Here is an 18,075-nt window from a genome sequence, read left to right as displayed (position 1 = left end):
TGTCAAACTATATAACCTCTTGGTCCTGCTGCCGCTGCCACGTTACCTAAGACCAGAGGATCGCTAGGTCGAATCCTGGTCATGCTGCTAGCCATCGTCAGCCAGGGCCCCAGAAGAGCACAATTGGCTTTGCTCTCAGCAGGGTGGGTAGATGGCCCTTTCTCCCCACATCACTTTAGTGCAATGCTGGTCGATGCATCAGTGGGTACATGGTGCTTTCCTCCGAGGGCGTTGGATGCCTGGTGGCGTTGCATTGGCGACTGTTTGGGAAAATTTGCCGGAGGAGGCATTTGTCAGTTTTCACCCTCCCAGTGTCGGGGGTATGGCATGTGATAGGGGGAGAAAATGTATGGGTTGGGTAATCTGATCCAAATTGGGTAAAAATCTGAAATTAAACTTAACTATTTAGTAAAATATATATCTTTAATCCTGTTTAAACTGAAGTCTTTGAAGTAGTTAATACAGACAGATCTTTTATTTTATATTTATCAGTTTTATCAGCTGAAAAAGAAAGGACTGTTTAGTGTCATTTTTTTTATTGTTCATTTCTTGTATGGGGGAGCAAAGGGTGGTGATTTAGGATTGAAAGAGTCCACTGATCACTACATTGTTCTGTTTTTATTTTTATTTGATCTAAAACGGGCAAATAATCCATCAGTTCAGATCAAAATCATTCATTTAATTCAGTTTAATTCATCATGGTCATAAATCAGCTTTCCAGAAATGTAGATCCAGACCCCTAATGAGTGTCACTGACGACAGTGGTGGCACAAAGAGCTCTTTAAGGGCATTAGGAAGAAACACTCAGAGAGGAACAAGGTTCTCTTCTAGACTGCAGCAGATAGTGGAGAGTGGATCACACAGTTTGAGCTGTAGTTCCTCGGCTCTGCAGTGTTGGCCTTGCTGTGTGTCAGACAGTGTGTGCAGTACCTTTCTATCAGCGAAATGTCAAAAACGTATCAGGACAGGATGTTCTTTCTTAATCTACTTTGCTGACACAAACGTCTCCCAGATTGTGCAGATTTTGAGAATTGGTGGAGGAAACATTCTAAAGATACGGGATTTAACACGCTGTCATTAACCTTTTAATGCAGAAAGGCTTATTACACACTAAGGTGTATTATTCAGTAACTACAGGGACTTCTGTACAAGCTGGTGGGACTGTTCTTTGGTAATATAAGTTTCAGCCCACTGGCGGTCCATAGGCTGTTTAAGGGGTTAAGGGACACCAATCACAAATCAGCATATAGAAATATATACAATACAGAACAGAAAGTGTCATTTTCTAATTTTTTACAACCCTGTGATTCTTAATATAATATTTAATGTTAGAATTGATTTATTACAACTGGAAAAATGTACAAAATCAATTCATAATTCATTAACAAAAGCAGAGATTTTTCCATGTAAGCCACAAGTCATCTTGTTCAACAGATTGCTAATCAATGCTGGCCGGGCCAATCGTCACCCAGAGTTAATCATCTTATCATTTTTACTCCAGTTTTCACTTTCCACCCTACTCCTGCACCACCACCTGGATCACAGGGGCTTCACACTGGAACCACGGACCTCTACATAAACCTGATCACTGTTCCTTACCTGGAATTAATACAGAAACAATATGTCCAAATGTTTGTGGACATCCCTTCTAATGAATAATGCATGCGCACACACACACACACACACACACACACACACACACACACACACACACACACACACACACACACACACACACCCCAACCAAAAGTTACAAACCATTCTGAACACATTTATCTGCAACACTTTGAGGAAGAGATCCACCCAGTACCTCCCAAACCTATCTGGCCAAAGAACCATGTGACCATCTGACTATACCAAGCACGTATCTTGCACTTTAGCAGGTGGGGCCCCCATGGATCACATCAGTGAGCCATAGGTGCCCATGATCCTGTTGCTGGTTCACAGGATGTCCTTTCTTAGAACACTCTTGGTAGGTACTGACCACTGCATACTGGAAATACCCCTTAAGACCTGCCTAATACCCTCATACCATTTGGTCCTTGTCAAAGGGTCTCAGATTCTTTTGCTTGTCCTCAAGAACTGACTGTTCTCTTGTTGCCTAATTTATCCCACCCCTTGACAGATACGACTGCAGAGAAACAGATTTAGTGTTTTCCCCACTTCATCTGGCAGGTCGGTGAAGTCTTACAAAGTAGTTAGAGAGTTTCACTTCGGAGTTTCAGTTCAAAGTTTCGTTTCTGTTTTGTCGATGTGTTCCTACAACAACCGTGTTCAGATTGCTTTACAAGGCCTCGGAGTGAAACATCAAAGTGGCTTTGAGATAACACCGGCCTTAAAAGGTCAGTATATGTAACGCTGCCTGGACTACTGGATTTTATACGGATCTGTATGAGAAAACAGGGGTTTATTGCAGAGAACACAAGTTAAAGATTCACAAAATGCTTCTGTTTTATTTTTTTCCGCCACAAATTTAATCCATAATCATGTCGAGGTGTGTGATCATTTGATCTTTTTCAACCAATATATTTTTAAAAGCTACACAAGTTGCCTGAAACAACATATATCAACCACCACCACTTAACATTAAGTTCAGAACTTCACATACAATAATTTAAAAAAAGCTTAGAGAGGTTGAAGGCACTTAAAACAGTATTGAGATGTAAAAGTGACAGGTGAATACAGTTTTCAATATGTCGTATACACAACATTTGCATTAAGAGTCTGATAATATTTATCATGGGAATAAGCAAAATTGATCAGTATAAATTATTATGATGGCAGCTTAGTGTAATAATTCCGACTGATCTATATGTCCAACACTGAAGGTATCCATATATTTATCTCTTTTTACTTAAAAATGTTAACACTGACCTGAGGCTTAGAAGTCTAATAATCTACACTACTTTCTTTGGTCTCATGTCATTGTCAACCCTGGCTTAATCAACTGCATCTTGTTTTTTTTATTTTTGTTCTTGTAAATCTCACTACTAGGCCATCTTCTTTCTTCTGGTGCTCATCTGGCATGTTCTGTGTGATGTAAAGCACAGTATACGACAGCATAACTGATCTATTGCAGACTGCAAATAGAGCATTTTGCATGATAGAAGCTGAGACACAGTCTTCCTCAACTCCAGCTTGGATTATACTTTTCCCAACCAACAGGTGGTGCTATGTAGACCCTCCTTCCTCTGGAAAAGAAACTGACAACACCTCTGTACCCTGCTCGTGGCACTCCAGACTTTAAGTCATCCATGACTCCTAGGTTGCGTGCCAGGGTTTTAAAACTTTCAGGGCTGGAGTACTGCACCCGAAATGGACCTGGCCCAGATAACTTTCCACTCTGCAGATCTTCCACCGTCACAATGGGAGCCCTGTAAACCTCCTTCTCAAAGGCTTCATCGTACTTATTTTTCTCCAAATAAGACAGATCTGTTTTTGTAAAAGGCACCAATTCAGTATTGAGCTTAATAAAGCGGAGGTACTTGTCATAGAACTGCCCCAAACTCACGCCCTTACGGCCGAAGGTTAAAGTTCTAGATATTTCAGGACGAACGCAAGACCTGTCTCTGCGCTGATCAGGATGGCGCATCCAGTCATCCCAAAACGAAGCTGGCCACTTTGGCTCAAGCTCAAGCCACAGTTCCTTCAGCAGCATCCATCCAAGCCCTGGGAAGAAGTCTGTCCTGTACAAGAGGCCTGGTTTACCTGGGTCCACGTATCCTTCCCTGCCATTGTCGTTCCAAGCAGACACACACCACAGACTGGGGTCAGATTTCAGTATAGGGTAGAGAGCTGTAAAGTACTCAAAGAAATCAGGAGCCACCTGAAAGATGAAAAATCAAGAGAAATTAGAGACACACAATGCAACATAATTACCCAACCTACTCATTAGCAATTATTATTTTTCACTCTTTTCTTATCGTTTTACACAATATTCCTCCCCAATTTTGGACAGCCAACACCCAACCCAATTGTTAGTGCATGTAGTGCCGCTGACACTGGGAGGTTGAGGGCGCCTCCTTCAACACATGAGCAACCGGCCACCGCCAGCCAGCATCACACTGAAGTGATGTGGGCAGGGAGAGGCATCCAATTATTGAGAAAGCAAGGCCAATTATGCTCTCTCTGGTTCTCCAGGATTCAAACCAGCGATCCTTGAGTCATAGTGGAAGGACCACTTGAAGCCTAGCTATTTAACACATAACCTTTTTTTATATGTAATAACATGACATATGGTGTAGTTCTAAAACAGCAGAGTCCAGTCCAATAGTTATGTAATGCATGGTCAAGCTCGTGTCTGGGGTCATACACCATATTAACAAGTACTGGCCTATATCATAGCTACTATCCAGGGTAAGATTTCTACTAGATTTTGGAGCCTTGCTGTGAGGACTTGACTGCATTCTGCAACAGAAGCATTAGTAAGGTTAGGATGTTGGATTATCATCATCCCACTTCATCCCAAACTGCCCTACTCACCCCGGAAGTAGTGGAAACCAGTTCCACTGCACCACAGCCCAATGCTGGTGGGATTTATACCACTCTAGCTCACAACTGGCATAAGGCATAGTGCCAATAGCTCCATGTTTATGTGCTCCATAGAGTCATTGGCAATACTATTGGCAATACTTCTCTACAGGGACTAGACAAGCTGCATTTCACTTAGTGGTATAACAATGGAATTGCAGTTTTGCAGTGAAGATGTAATTTATGGGACAATCTGTCAAAGATAGGCAGCATATTTTTAAATGAGCAATAACAAGGTTAGCAAAAACGATCATGTCCATATATTGTCTGATAGGTCGATAATGTAATTATTGAGAGGCCTATGTACTTCATTAACACCTGATAAACAAGTTTTATCAAAAATTACCTCCAAATCATCTTCCACAACGACGACGGAAGAATGTGAGAAGGAGTTGAAGACCTGGTTCAGAGCCCAGCGGTAATGTCTTGAGATTTTGTAGTATCCCTGGAACTTCTTATGCGCTACAGGCACGGCAATATCTGACAGATCAGGTTGCTTAATATGGGTCAGCTGACTGCCATATGACGCAATCACATTAGCTGTCTCTGCATGTCCACAATCCTGGCTTACAATGATTGGGTAGAGTTCAGCTGATGGGCGATATTCCAGGAGTTTGTCCAAGCAGCGCTTCACTGTCACTCTGTTACATGCTATGACCAAGATGGGAATGACCACATGACCTGGCCCTTCAACATCTGTTTTGCTCTTCACAGCAGTGTCACCACCTTTGCGTTTGCCCCAGAGTGACTTATGCTGCTGGATCTGGAGAAGGATTTTGTTTTGTGACTCAAGCTCTGCTTCGAATGCATTAATCACCCCCATTAAATCCTTGATAATATTGCCACTTTCTTTGCCTCCTTGTTCCTTTTTGTATCCAGGCTCATCCAGCCCACCATTGCCCACCTGGCCGATGGTAGACCGTCCCAAGAGGACAAATATGAGAACGGCATTCCAAGCAACAAACAAGAAAGCAGCACAAACAATCAGGGAGCGTTTTCTGCAGAGCATGGCCAAAAAAGCCTGAGTAGCCACAAGACTGGGGCTTCAGGGGCGCATATGATACAATGAACAGGATGTGGGGGATAAAGAGGATTTGGGACACGACTTCACTAACCAAAGCCTGGGCATAAGTAGGGAGATGAAAATCATCACATGCTTGCCTGCTGGAATGGTTAAAAAGTATCAAGGGCTTCAGCTGAGGCAGTGCAGTGATGAAGGTGGTAGGCGAAGCAGGACATATCCCTCATTCCAGAATAAGGTCATAGATGCTTCTGCAAGTCATTAGATTTCAAGCCTGCGCCTACACTCATAGGAGGAATTTCAGCAGCAACTGGGAAAGGGAGAATATAGCAAAATATGTTAGCACATAACCAAGCATATTATCTTTAAAAACCATATACAACTCATGCATTTACTATCTGATTTGCTCTAAACCTAAGACAACGGTTGGGATGTGTGTCATTTGGGTTGTCGCCTCATTAAATGAATGCAAAGAGCTCAGGAAGAAAGTATACTTTACATTTTTAAGAAATAAGTGCTGTATTTAGAGATATGAAGCCATTACAATGGGCCAAGAGTTTAATAGAAGATATAAAGAGATTAAATTAATAAATTAGATGATCTTTAGGAATAAATTGGGCCTTCTAATAAAACTGGGTTAATTAGATCTGAGTTTGAACATGCACTTTTAACTTTTGAAGTCATTTTAACGTATTTCAGTCACATATATGCCATATATTCATAAAAAAAAAAATAAAAAGAACAATAACTGCATCAAGGATAATTGGTATGGGAATGGGTAGACTGTGTTTGGCCCCAGTGGAGTGTGAAGGTTAGAGGTATCAGAGTCTCACAGTAGCAGCAGGTCGTCTGTCTGTCAATCGATAATCTAACCTGTAGATCACCCAAACACTACAACAAAGTACAGCACTGTTTTCGTACCAGCTGTGATAATCTGATAAGTCCCAGACTGGACTAAAAACACCTGCCTGCCTTTACAAACAAAAGAAACCAGGTAAGTGAAGCACATTTACTCACACGAGGAGCGATCAGGTCGACCTACAGGATTCCCATTTCCGTCCATTTCCCTCTCGCTACAACTCGCCGAGTAAAATACGAGGATTCAAGTCAATTGCAAGACAACCATTTTTAGTTAAGCTCTTAATTTATGACTTTTTTCCTTTACATTTGCTCACATATCGTCCTCCTCCAGGCTTCAGTCAAGAATGCGAAAGTGTAGTTTACTTCCGGATGACGTTTCATTTAGGAAGTCCCGCCTCCCCCAGACAGCTGGAGCTGCGCTATGAGTCCCAGTCTGATTAACACAGCTACAGCTCTATAACCCACTAACACCCAGTCTGATTAACACAGCTACAGCTCTACAACCCACTAACACCCAGTCTGATTAACACAGCTACAGCTCTACAACCCACTAACACCCAGTCTGATTAACACAGCTACAGCTCTACAACCCACTAACACCCAGTCTGATTAACACAGCTACAGCTCTATAACCCACTAACACCCAGTCTGATTAACACAGCTACAGCTCTATAACCCACTAACACCCAGTCTGATTAACACAGCTACAGCTCTATAACCCACTAACACCCAGTCTGATTAACACAGCTACAGCTCTATAACCCACTAACACCCAGTCTGATTAACACAGCTACAGCTCTATAACCCACTAACACCCAGTCTGATTAACACAGCTACAGCTCTACAACCCACTAACACCCAGTCTGATTAACACAGCTACAGCTCTATAACCCACTAACACCCAGTCTGATTAACACAGCTACAGCTCTACAACCCACTAACACCCAGTCTGATTAACACAGCTACAGCTCTATAACCCACTAACACCCAGTCTGATTAACACAGCTACAGCTCTATAACCCACTAACACCCAGTCTGATTAACACAGCTACAGCTCTATAACCCACTAACACCCAGTCTGATTAACACAGCTACAGCTCTACAACCCACTAACACCCAGTCTGATTAACACAGCTACAGCTCTATAACCCACTAACACCCAGTCTGATTAACACAGCTACAGCTCTACAACCCACTAACACCCAGTCTGATTAACACAGCTACAGCTCTACAACCCACTAACACCCAGTCTGATTAACACAGCTACAGCTCTATAACCCACTAACACCCAGTCTGATTAACACAGCTACAGCTCTATAACCCACTAACACCCAGTCTGATTAACACAGCTACAGCTCTATAACCCACTAACACCCAGTCTGATTAACACAGCTACAGCTCTACAACCCACTAACACCCAGTCTGATTAACACAGCTACAGCTCTATAACCCACTAACACCCAGTCTGATTAACACAGCTACAGCTCTATAACCCACTAACACCCAGTCTGATTAACACAGCTACAGCTCTATAACCCACTAACACCCAGTCTGATTAACACAGCTACAGCTCTATAACCCACTAACACCCAGTCTGATTAACACAGCTACAGCTCTACAACCCACTAACACCCAGTCTGATTAACACAGCTACAGCTCTACAACCCACTAACACCCAGTCTGATTAACACAGCTACAGCTCTATAACCCACTAACACCCAGTCTGATTAACACAGCTACAGCTCTATAACCCACTAACACCCAGTCTGATTAACACAGCTACAGCTCTACAACCCACTAACACCCAGTCTGATTAACACAGCTACAGCTCTATAACCCACTAACACCCAGTCTGATTAACACAGCTACAGCTCTATAACCCACTAACACCCAGTCTGATTAACACAGCTACAGCTCTATAACCCACTAACACCCAGTCTGATTAACACAGCTGCAGCTCTATAACCCACTAACACCCAGTCTGATTAACACAGCTACAGCTCTACAACCCACTAACACCCAGTCTGATTAACACAGCTACAGCTCTATAACCCACTAACACCCAGTCTGATTAACACAGCTACAGCTCTATAACCCACTAACACCCAGTCTGATTAACACAGCTACAGCTCTATAACCCACTAACACCCAGTCTGATTAACACAGCTACAGCTCTACAACCCACTAACACCCAGTCTGATTAACACAGCTACAGCTCTATAACCCACTAACACCCAGTCTGATTAACACAGCTACAGCTCTATAACCCACTAACACCCAGTCTGATTAACACAGCTACAGCTCTACAACCCACTAACACCCAGTCTGATTAACACAGCTACAGCTCTATAACCCACTAACACCCAGTCTGATTAACACAGCTACAGCTCTACAACCCACTAACACCCAGTCTGATTAACACAGCTACAGCTCTACAACCCACTAACACCCAGTCTGATTAACACAGCTACAGCTCTATAACCCACTAACACCCAGTCTGATTAACACAGCTACAGCTCTATAACCCACTAACACCCAGTCTGATTAACACAGCTACAGCTCTACAACCCACTAACACCCAGTCTGATTAACACAGCTACAGCTCTACAACCCACTAACACCCAGTCTGATTAACACAGCTACAGCTCTACAACCCACTAACACCCAGTCTGATTAACACAGCTACAGCTCTACAACCCACTAACACCCAGTCTGATTAACACAGCTACAGCTCTATAACCCACTAACACCCAGTCTGATTAACACAGCTACAGCTCTACAACCCACTAACACCCAGTCTGATTAACACAGCTACAGCTCTACAACCCACTAACACCCAGTCTGATTAACACAGCTACAGCTCTATAACCCACTAACACCCAGTCTGATTAACACAGCTACAGCTCTATAACCCACTAACACCCAGTCTGATTAACACAGCTGCAGCTCTATAACCCACTAACACCCAGTCTGATTAACACAGCTACAGCTCTACAACCCACTAACACCCAGTCTGATTAACACAGCTACAGCTCTATAACCCACTAACACCCAGTCTGATTAACACAGCTACAGCTCTATAACCCACTAACACCCAGTCTGATTAACACAGCTACAGCTCTATAACCCACTAACACCCAGTCTGATTAACACAGCTACAGCTCTACAACCCACTAACACCCAGTCTGATTAACACAGCTACAGCTCTACAACCCACTAACACCCAGTCTGATTAACACAGCTACAGCTCTATAACCCACTAACACCCAGTCTGATTAACACAGCTACAGCTCTATAACCCACTAACACCCAGTCTGATTAACACAGCTGCAGCTCTACAACCCACTAACACCCAGTCTGATTAACACAGCTACAGCTCTACAACCCACTAACACCCAGTCTGATTAACACAGCTACAGCTCTACAACCCACTAACACCCAGTCTGATTAACACAGCTACAGCTCTATAACCCACTAACACCCAGTCTGATTAACACAGCTACAGCTCTATAACCCACTAACACCCAGTCTGATTAAACACTACTCATATCTAAACACTACTAGTAAATAGTGTACGGTAGAATGTGGTTTTGGACACAGCCATACTTGGACTAAACAGTCTGACAGATAGCTCTGTAACCCAATACCACTCAATCATACACAGACTGTTGAGCAGTCTGATTAAACACAACTTTGTACTCTAAGGCTTTACACAGTTCAACATGATCTGATTAAACACTAGTGCAACCTCATACAACAACAACACACAGTCTGACTAAACAAACAGCAGCTTCTGTAAACACGGTAGCATTTCAGCTGCATCCAAGACTCCAAGCTACCACACTAAATAGTTTGCCCAAATAGTACTTCACCTTTACAGTGCCTTCAGTGGGGCACTGTGGTATTAGTAAAGCAGTATGTGGTAAAGGACACAGCCATAGTCTGATTAAGCACAAAAATGGTTACACACTAGGATTTTATCTCATTAAATAACCCAATTACACCTACTTGCTAAAATACATAGTCTGGTGGTTCTCAAGGCTTTGACTTGAACTAAGTAGTGCAGTGACTGAAAAATTACATTTATGTCTGAATGAAAATGATTTTAGTAAATGTTAGTTATTTTCTGAAAGACAAAAGGTTATTAATTAAAAAATATCAATATATAATTTTGTCATTTTTGTCGATGTCTCTGCTTAGACAAGATTTGATAACCACTTATGAAATACATGGCCCTCTATAATATACTCCCTATTCGTATTTCTTTATTATAACTTAACAGTTTGATCTTTACAGTCAGAGTAATTACAATCAGTGTGTACAAGTGAGCAACATTAAGGTCATTTGGCATTGATTAAAAAAAAAAGATAACCTGCCCTTTGCTGTTCCCAGGCCAGTGTCTCACTTGTATAACACTGCACAGTCTTCCTGAAAGGCTGCCACTGACAGCAACTGGAATATTATTACAAGGCCACACAACCCAGTTCAGTTCAGTTTTTACACTTTATTTATCACTCCAGCTTCATCTTACAGTTCACTTCTGTTCTTAACATGGTTAGTAAAAAGTTTTCCAATATAGCAATAATAATTTAATAAATAAGCAGCATTTCAAGGTGGAGACATACTGCAGACTAATAGCACAACCTCTAAGGTAGGAGGTCAGTAATCATGCAAGTGCATCATCATTTGCATACGGAAAGACAGACCAATAGAAAAGGAAATGTTTTTATTTAATTAATTGAACATGAATAAGTTACATCCTGTTTTAATATCTTGAAAAACTGTCAGTAGTCTATCAAAATAAAACCACTACTTCATGTTTCTTTAAATGAATTATGTTATTCACACGCACGACAGCAAGTTTAGCTGTAGTAATGTGAGCGGTTTACATGTTAAGTAATATTTCTCAGTAATATACATGTTTCACATATCTGATATATTTATACCCAGGACAACACTGGGCTTTTCTTGTTGTTTTCTTTGTTGTCCAGCTCTAAAAGCACCAAGTCCAGCACAGTGACAATTTCAGGTTCCAGGTTCCAGGCCTTTCTTGAGTTTATCCTTCTTCACATGTTTAGAGGAACACCTATCACATCCTGTCAGCTGATTATTCTGCAAAACATCAATCACACACGTCCAAATACAGGAGTACTATGTACATTCTGTAGAGTTATCTCTTAATGCTAGTGTATATCATCTGCAAGCCAATACCAGTTGAAACTTAAAGCTTTATCATCTGTGTTGTAAATAACACTTGTAAATGACTTCATGGAGAATTCCCATCAATATGCAGTCATGTGAAAAGTTAGGACATCACATGAAATGTCTATTTGTCTATTTTAATATATTTAAACATATGAACATATGATCTTCACTTGAACAATATTGGTAGATGGAGGTAATATAAATAATGCACATACAGCTGAAGAAATGTCATTCGTAAAATGTAATTAATAAAAATACTAATTTTCTGTGAGGAACAAGTTAAGACACCTCCACATTTATTACTAATTAAAATGCCTAAACTTAGAATCAGGTACAGAACATCAGCTGCAGATGATTAGAACAGGGTTAGAGAGGATTTTGAAGGAGACTGTCTTTTTTAAACCTTAGACATTTCGTTTGGTTTGCTCTTGATTGGGAAGGTAAGTGTTAATACCATTGTGAGATTCAAAGAGCTCTCTGAGGCCTTCAGAAAGAAGGTTGAAGGGATTTAAAAAGATCTCAGCCATTCCACTGCCCGCAAAATAACTTACAAGTGAAACAACTGACCGACATGGCCAGATCAGGCCAGTTCCTAGCAAGTCCAAAAGGACCACAAAATGCATCTCATCATGGGATCTATAGGTAGCTCTTGCCACAGCTTGATATAGCATCTACCATCAGAAAGAGACCACACATGCTTGATTTTTTTCTACGGGAGATGTGCAAGGAGGAAACTATTGCTGTCAAAAAATATATATTTATTCTTATGTTTCTTAATTATTTGGACAAATGAATACAAAGTTAAGTTATTTGGATGCAGTAACAGAGGACATGTTTGGCATAAACCAGACACAGCATTTGAGCACAAGAACCCATATCAACAGTAAAGCATGGAGGTGGAAATGTCATGGTTTGGGGCTGCTTTTCTGCAGTAGGGCCTGGAGAGCTCTCCAACATACAATCCACTAGATTTACTGTTACAGAGGTCACTTGAGGAAAATGTGAGACCATCTGTCTGACCAAACGTCTCACAGCTGAAAGAATTCTGCATGGAGGAGTGGAAAAAACTTTCTCCCAGTGGATGTCAAAGACTGGTAGATCATTATAGGATACGTCTCACTGAAGTTCATAGGGTGTCTTGTTCCTCACAAGAAAATAACATTGCTATTAAATACATTTTACAAATGATTTTAAAAAGACATTTATTCAGTTTTGTGTGTTTAGTTATTTTATTTAAGATCAAATGTCAATATATTAAAAAAGGGGGTGTCCTAATTGTATTTCATGGGGGTCCTAACTTTTTTTACATGACTGTCCAAATGAATGTGAATGAATGAATATATGATATATATATATATATTATTAAATTCATATATTTTTTAAAAAGGTAATATTTTTGTTAAGTCACATAAAACAACGTTTACCAAATCGTTGGTGCCACACAACAAAAATCCATCATGATTGTTTACTCAATGTCAAGAACTGTCTGTATCACATATGAATACATTTATTCAGCAGCAAGCGATCAGTTTAGCCAAGGTTATTCAAGCTGAAGCTATAAGGAGTGATTCTGCTTGTTAGGAGGCCAGTTAACCAATCAGAACCGGGGGTATTTACATATATTTACATCAGTCTTAAATGCACATTCTTCAAAAAAAGCGAGAAAGGCTGATGGGAAGTAGTATTTTGGTATAGAAAACCAAACAGATGCTATGGACCTCAGGACTACAATCTAAGGAGAAACTACAGGATAGTGACCCTTTAAAAGACCCCGGTGCAGCCTAAACAGAGAGTTCACCTGTGGAGGACTTACACTCTCAGGGTCCTTCTTCCAGACAGCTCCGAGCTTGCTTCGCACAACATCAGACAGAAAGGTGGTGAACTGCAGCAGCCTGCTCCTCAACTTGGAGAAGCTATGGTAGGAGATGGTTCTGCACATTACGCTCACACTAGGGTCCCTCTTACAGCCCGCATACACACTGAAGACCACCCCGTGTTCAGAGAACGAGGCTGTATTCACTGAGAGAGGGTCACCAAGAGGACGACTGCTGACCTTTTTACGCAAACGCCCGTCTGCCTTTAAAGGGTCCTCATCCACTCCAGGCATCCTTCGGCTTGGCTGGGTTTGCGCTTGAGCCATTTCCCCGCGTGTTTTGGGGGTAAAACAGCTTCCTGAGTACTTCACTGTGGGGTAGTTAGATACATACTGTATCCTACTCCTCTGCCCCCCTCCTTTAGCAGACTCCAACCGGACAGGGACAGACTTGGCTGCGGGAGTATCCAGCTGCGCGTCCGGCGAAATAAAGCCCCACAGAGGGCTCCTTCTCTCGGGCTTGTCCGGCTTTTCGGCTCTGGAGATGGGCTGAGCCGCTCCATAGGTTAGTCCGAGGCGGTAGGCAGACCCTGGAGGTCTCTTACACCGGAGAACCGCTGACAGTGCTGAGGCAGAGGGGGTTGAAGCCATCGCTGGCCGCCTTCAGGCTGCTCTCTTTTCCCAGACCGTGGAGGTATTTCAGTGAAACCCAATCTTCTCAGACTGCATTGAGGAATGTAATGGTTCAGGCTTGTTTCATTTGGTTACGAAATAAACCCCCCAACTTACATGTGACTGGGAAGACTTTCAGCGTAGAGGCCCAGACTTGCGTCAGAACAGAGGGTCTTGGTAAGCAGACTAATTTAAGCTGGACCCAGGCCGAGAGGGTGGTCTTTACTGGGGTTTGGAGGAGGATTATATAGCCTAGGTCAGTCCAGAGGTGGAGAGAGTAACCTAAGACCACACTCACACATTAGTGAAGTGAATTGATGAGTAGACATAGCTGCTCAAGGGTAAAGAAAAGTTCTCAAGAACTGAGGAGACAACATATTTATTATATAAACATATAATTATTTTAACATATTATTCTTCATTCTGCATACAGCTCTGTTAGGCTCTGCTCCTCCTTTTTTGGATTCCTAAATGCTAAAGGTATAATCAGCGGGGAAAAGATCAGCAAAGTAATCTAGTAATTTGTAAATCTAGGACTTAAAAAGTTATTAAATGTGGAGAACTTAAATAGAAGATTTATTTCCCATTTTTCAATAAATTGATGTATTGTATGAATCATAACAGTGAAGATCCCCTCTGTACTTTATAGATGACACTGGTGTCATTAAAATACATAAATACTGACATTAAGAAAAATATTGACATTGCTATTTTAGTTTAACATCCATACGTAGTATCTTTTATTAGTTATATGCTCAGGGACACACAGGCTGTACTCATTTGTAGGGAAAGCCTTGACCTCTTGACTCCTGATCATTGAGGAGCCACCAGCTGTAATCAGTCTACGTACTTGCTTTCAGGACAAAGGGTATTTACATGTATTTACATCAGTCTCAAAGGCACGTTCTTCAAAAACAGACAAATATTGGTGGAAAATGGTTGTGAACGCTACTATTTTGGTATATGAAACCACACAGATGTTATGGACTTATGGAGAAAAAATATATATATATGTAATATATGATATTATCCATTTTAAAGGATGCAGTCTAGGCCTAAACAGTGAACGGTTGACTTTTCAGCTCTGAGCTTGACTAGCACATCAGAACCAAATTGCAAAGTGCAGCAGCCTACAAACTGGGAGTTAATTACTCCCAGGACAAATTGAATTATTTTTTTAATCATGTTGAGGTAATCAGGAAGTCTGTCATTGATTTATTAAATTATTGATTGATTTATTGTTTAAGAGATATGCTGTATTGGTTAATCACCAAAACTAAGAACTAAGAAAGTAAATACAGTAAGTAAAGTTTATTTAGCATTTAGTATTACATTCTGTATTTGTCAATGTGTGAACTAGTGTAGAGTTGGTCACAACTACCTCTTCTGAAGTCCACTAGAGGGCAACTGAGGACATCTAATAGACAGCCAGAGGCCAAATGTTTAAATGCAGTCTCTTGTCATTTAAAGATTTGAGCACTGCGACTCCCTTCTGGATGGTCTCCCTTTGCGCACCATCAGCCCCTGCAGCTGATCCAGAATGCAGAGGCACGGGTTGTCTAAGTTGTAAGTTCTAAGTTCAGCCACCCAACTCCTCTGCTTCCTGTTGCTGCTGCCTGCATCAGCTTCAAAACCCTGGCACCTAAGTGGTAGAATTAACTTCCCCTGGGTGTCCGAACGGCAGAGTCGGTAGTTGTCCTCTAACGCAGACTAAAGACCCACCTCTTTTAAGAGTACTTGGGCAAAGTAGTGCCGCGTATTGTGGTCTCCATACTGACTTTTGTGTTTAGTGGAATCTAAGCTAAGGCATCTTTGGATCCCAGTCTATACAAGCCAGCTAAGTAACTGAGTAAACAGTGAAGCACTGGATAAGCTCTGGATAAGAACGTCTGCTAAATGCCTTAAATGTAAATGTAAATCTTCTCCGATACATGTTAAGGTGGGCACTGCCACCAATGCTGCATTGCCAGGCAGCCAACACGCTTAAAGGAAAACGCTGGGTCCCCAGCACCAGTCAACACTGTGCCTGTGCAGGCCAGCATCGCTTATAAGTGATGGGGTAGAGAGCGCCATCTACCCACCTATTTAGGTCTGTTTTAGCCGTTATGCTAATCCTTGATGAATTTGACATCAAACTTTGTAAAGTGTTATATCGCCCCCTGCTAGACTGGCATGCTCAGAAACACCAAGAAGGATAGAAAAGAATCCGGATACGTATGGACAGGGGCTAAGTGTCCCACTTTATTCTTTGTCCAGTTTGATCAATATTTACCATATAAAAGGTCTCAGTGTAACTGCTTTACAAATGAACACAAAACAAGATGTTTATTGAATATGTTTTACATTTGAGCAGTAAAGGTTAATTAACAATGGCATTTTTATGAAAAGTACTTAGAAAGCTAAAAATACAGCATGTATTTATACAGCATGTAAGGTGCATTGTTTCTTCTCTGGTGAAACTGTTACAGTGTGTATTAATTGTGTGAAATATGAATTTGTTTGGAAACTCTTGTTTCTTATGTTCCTTTAGGTTCATTAGTGGGCTTTTCTAAATGCCCACGGTTCTGAAAACACTCTTTCACATTCTTACGGAAGGTCTTGCATAACAAGAGGTCCACAGTCTGCAGTGCATCTTGCCAAAGCTTTTCAGTAGTCTTATCACAGAAGGATAAGGTTCCTCCATCACTGTATGGTTCGGCTTGGTTCACCCCTGAACTTGCCTCGGCTCAGTTAAAAATTCATCTGCTTCCAAATAGTTAAACAAAACGCCCTTTCCTGTGTGCTTTCCTTGATTTGATCTAATCTGTGGAATTCGCATGGCTACAAGATTAGGCAAATTCATGGAAAGCATTAAACCTTTATTCTACTGTTCAAACTCAGCCTTTGTGTGTCCCACTATCCGTCAGTGTGGTTAGGGTGGAAATCGCTTCCTGGTTGTGGTGGACGTTCAGCGATTGTCATGTTAGGCATCACGACAAAGCTCAAAATGCCCACTATCATCAGTGCCACAGTTACTACTATGATGGAGCCCACTAGAGCATAGTAGCAGTGGTTGGACTGGAAGACCCGTCCCATGCGTCCTCTCACCCTGTTTGGAGGTCTCCCCACATTGATTATGGTGACCGCAGCAAGGCCTTCCTCCATTACCCCAGAGGGCAAATCTTGACTTGGCTGCACTTCCCTCTGCTGCTTTTTAAAACCTTGCAAATGTAGGCTCTTCTTGCTGGGTCTACTTCCTGGAGGAGGCTTCTTGAGGACAAGTTTGCCCTTGCTGCGCTCAAAGCGCACTGATTGCGCCTTCTGCATCTGAGGGGGCAGCTTGCGGAAAATGTCCTCGTTGTTACCGAGCTGTGGGAGATCTCGTCCATGCCGTATTTCAGTCAGCTCCCGGCACACGGGGCAGGAGAGCGTCTTGATTTCTGCTGAGGTGACGTTGATGCGTGCCAGGCATTCCAAGCAAAAGGTGTGGCCGCAGGCCAGCAACTTAGGGGCCTTAAAGACATTGTCATAAGAGCAGAAGCACACAGGACACTCTGTGTCGTCCAAGTTGTCTTCTGGATATTTCTCTTGACCTTTGCCATCCCTGTTACGGTCCCGGCCACGGCGCCGTCCCTCTTCACTTCGACCCCGCTCCCTCCTTTCTCCTCGCTCCCTTCGTCTGCCGCGGCGCTCCGAATCACTGCTTCGGCTTCTCCGAGGGGGCTTGTCACTTTTTCTGGGCTTCTCCTGTGCCTCTTGTTGGTTTTTGGCCTTCTGGTCATACTGTGGTTTGACGTTGGGTTTCAGGTTCCCTGGTCCTCCTTCTCCACTTCTTCTCTCTCTGTTGTCAGTCATGGCAGATAGCTTAAGAGTTCAGGAGGACAGAAGAATGAGTGAAGTGTTCAGGAAAGCTGGAGCAGCCAGCAGCCTGTTAAAGAAGATCAAGTGATAGGCTGTCAGTGGCACAGTTTGGACACAGTTTGTCATTTTCGTA

The 18,075-nt window shown here is 42.1% G+C and overlaps 3 protein-coding genes across 3 annotated transcripts; all 3 read right to left on the bottom strand.

The window, feature by feature from the left end:
• Positions 1 to 808: 808 nt before the first annotated feature.
• Positions 809 to 6,758, bottom strand: mgat1a (alpha-1,3-mannosyl-glycoprotein 2-beta-N-acetylglucosaminyltransferase a). The gene is made up of 3 exons (XM_072691606.1): positions 6,569 to 6,758; positions 4,877 to 5,861; positions 809 to 3,826 (listed from the first exon to the last, which is right to left on the bottom strand). The coding sequence occupies exons 2-3, from the start codon at positions 5,537 to 5,539 to the stop codon at positions 3,128 to 3,130; spliced, it is 1,362 nt and encodes a 453-aa protein (XP_072547707.1). The 5' UTR covers positions 5,540 to 5,861; positions 6,569 to 6,758; the 3' UTR covers positions 809 to 3,127.
• Positions 6,759 to 11,062: 4,304 nt separating this feature from the next.
• On the bottom strand, positions 11,063 to 14,103 carry LOC140565545 (uncharacterized). The gene is made up of 2 exons (XM_072691497.1): positions 13,431 to 14,103; positions 11,063 to 11,524 (listed from the first exon to the last, which is right to left on the bottom strand). The coding sequence occupies exons 1-2, from the start codon at positions 14,079 to 14,081 to the stop codon at positions 11,438 to 11,440; spliced, it is 738 nt and encodes a 245-aa protein (XP_072547598.1). The 5' UTR covers positions 14,082 to 14,103; the 3' UTR covers positions 11,063 to 11,437.
• Positions 14,104 to 16,876: 2,773 nt separating this feature from the next.
• Positions 16,877 to 17,936, bottom strand: rnf183 (ring finger protein 183). Its single transcript, XM_072691524.1, has one exon. The coding sequence runs from the start codon at positions 17,934 to 17,936 to the stop codon at positions 16,998 to 17,000; it is 939 nt and encodes a 312-aa protein (XP_072547625.1). The 3' UTR covers positions 16,877 to 16,997.
• Between the last annotated feature and the right edge of the window lie 139 nt (positions 17,937 to 18,075).

This window comes from Salminus brasiliensis, chromosome 11 (assembly GCF_030463535.1).
Source record: "Salminus brasiliensis chromosome 11, fSalBra1.hap2, whole genome shotgun sequence".
Lineage (NCBI taxonomy): Eukaryota > Metazoa > Chordata > Actinopteri > Characiformes > Bryconidae > Salminus > Salminus brasiliensis.
This window is presented reverse-complemented; position numbering and strand designations above follow the sequence as displayed.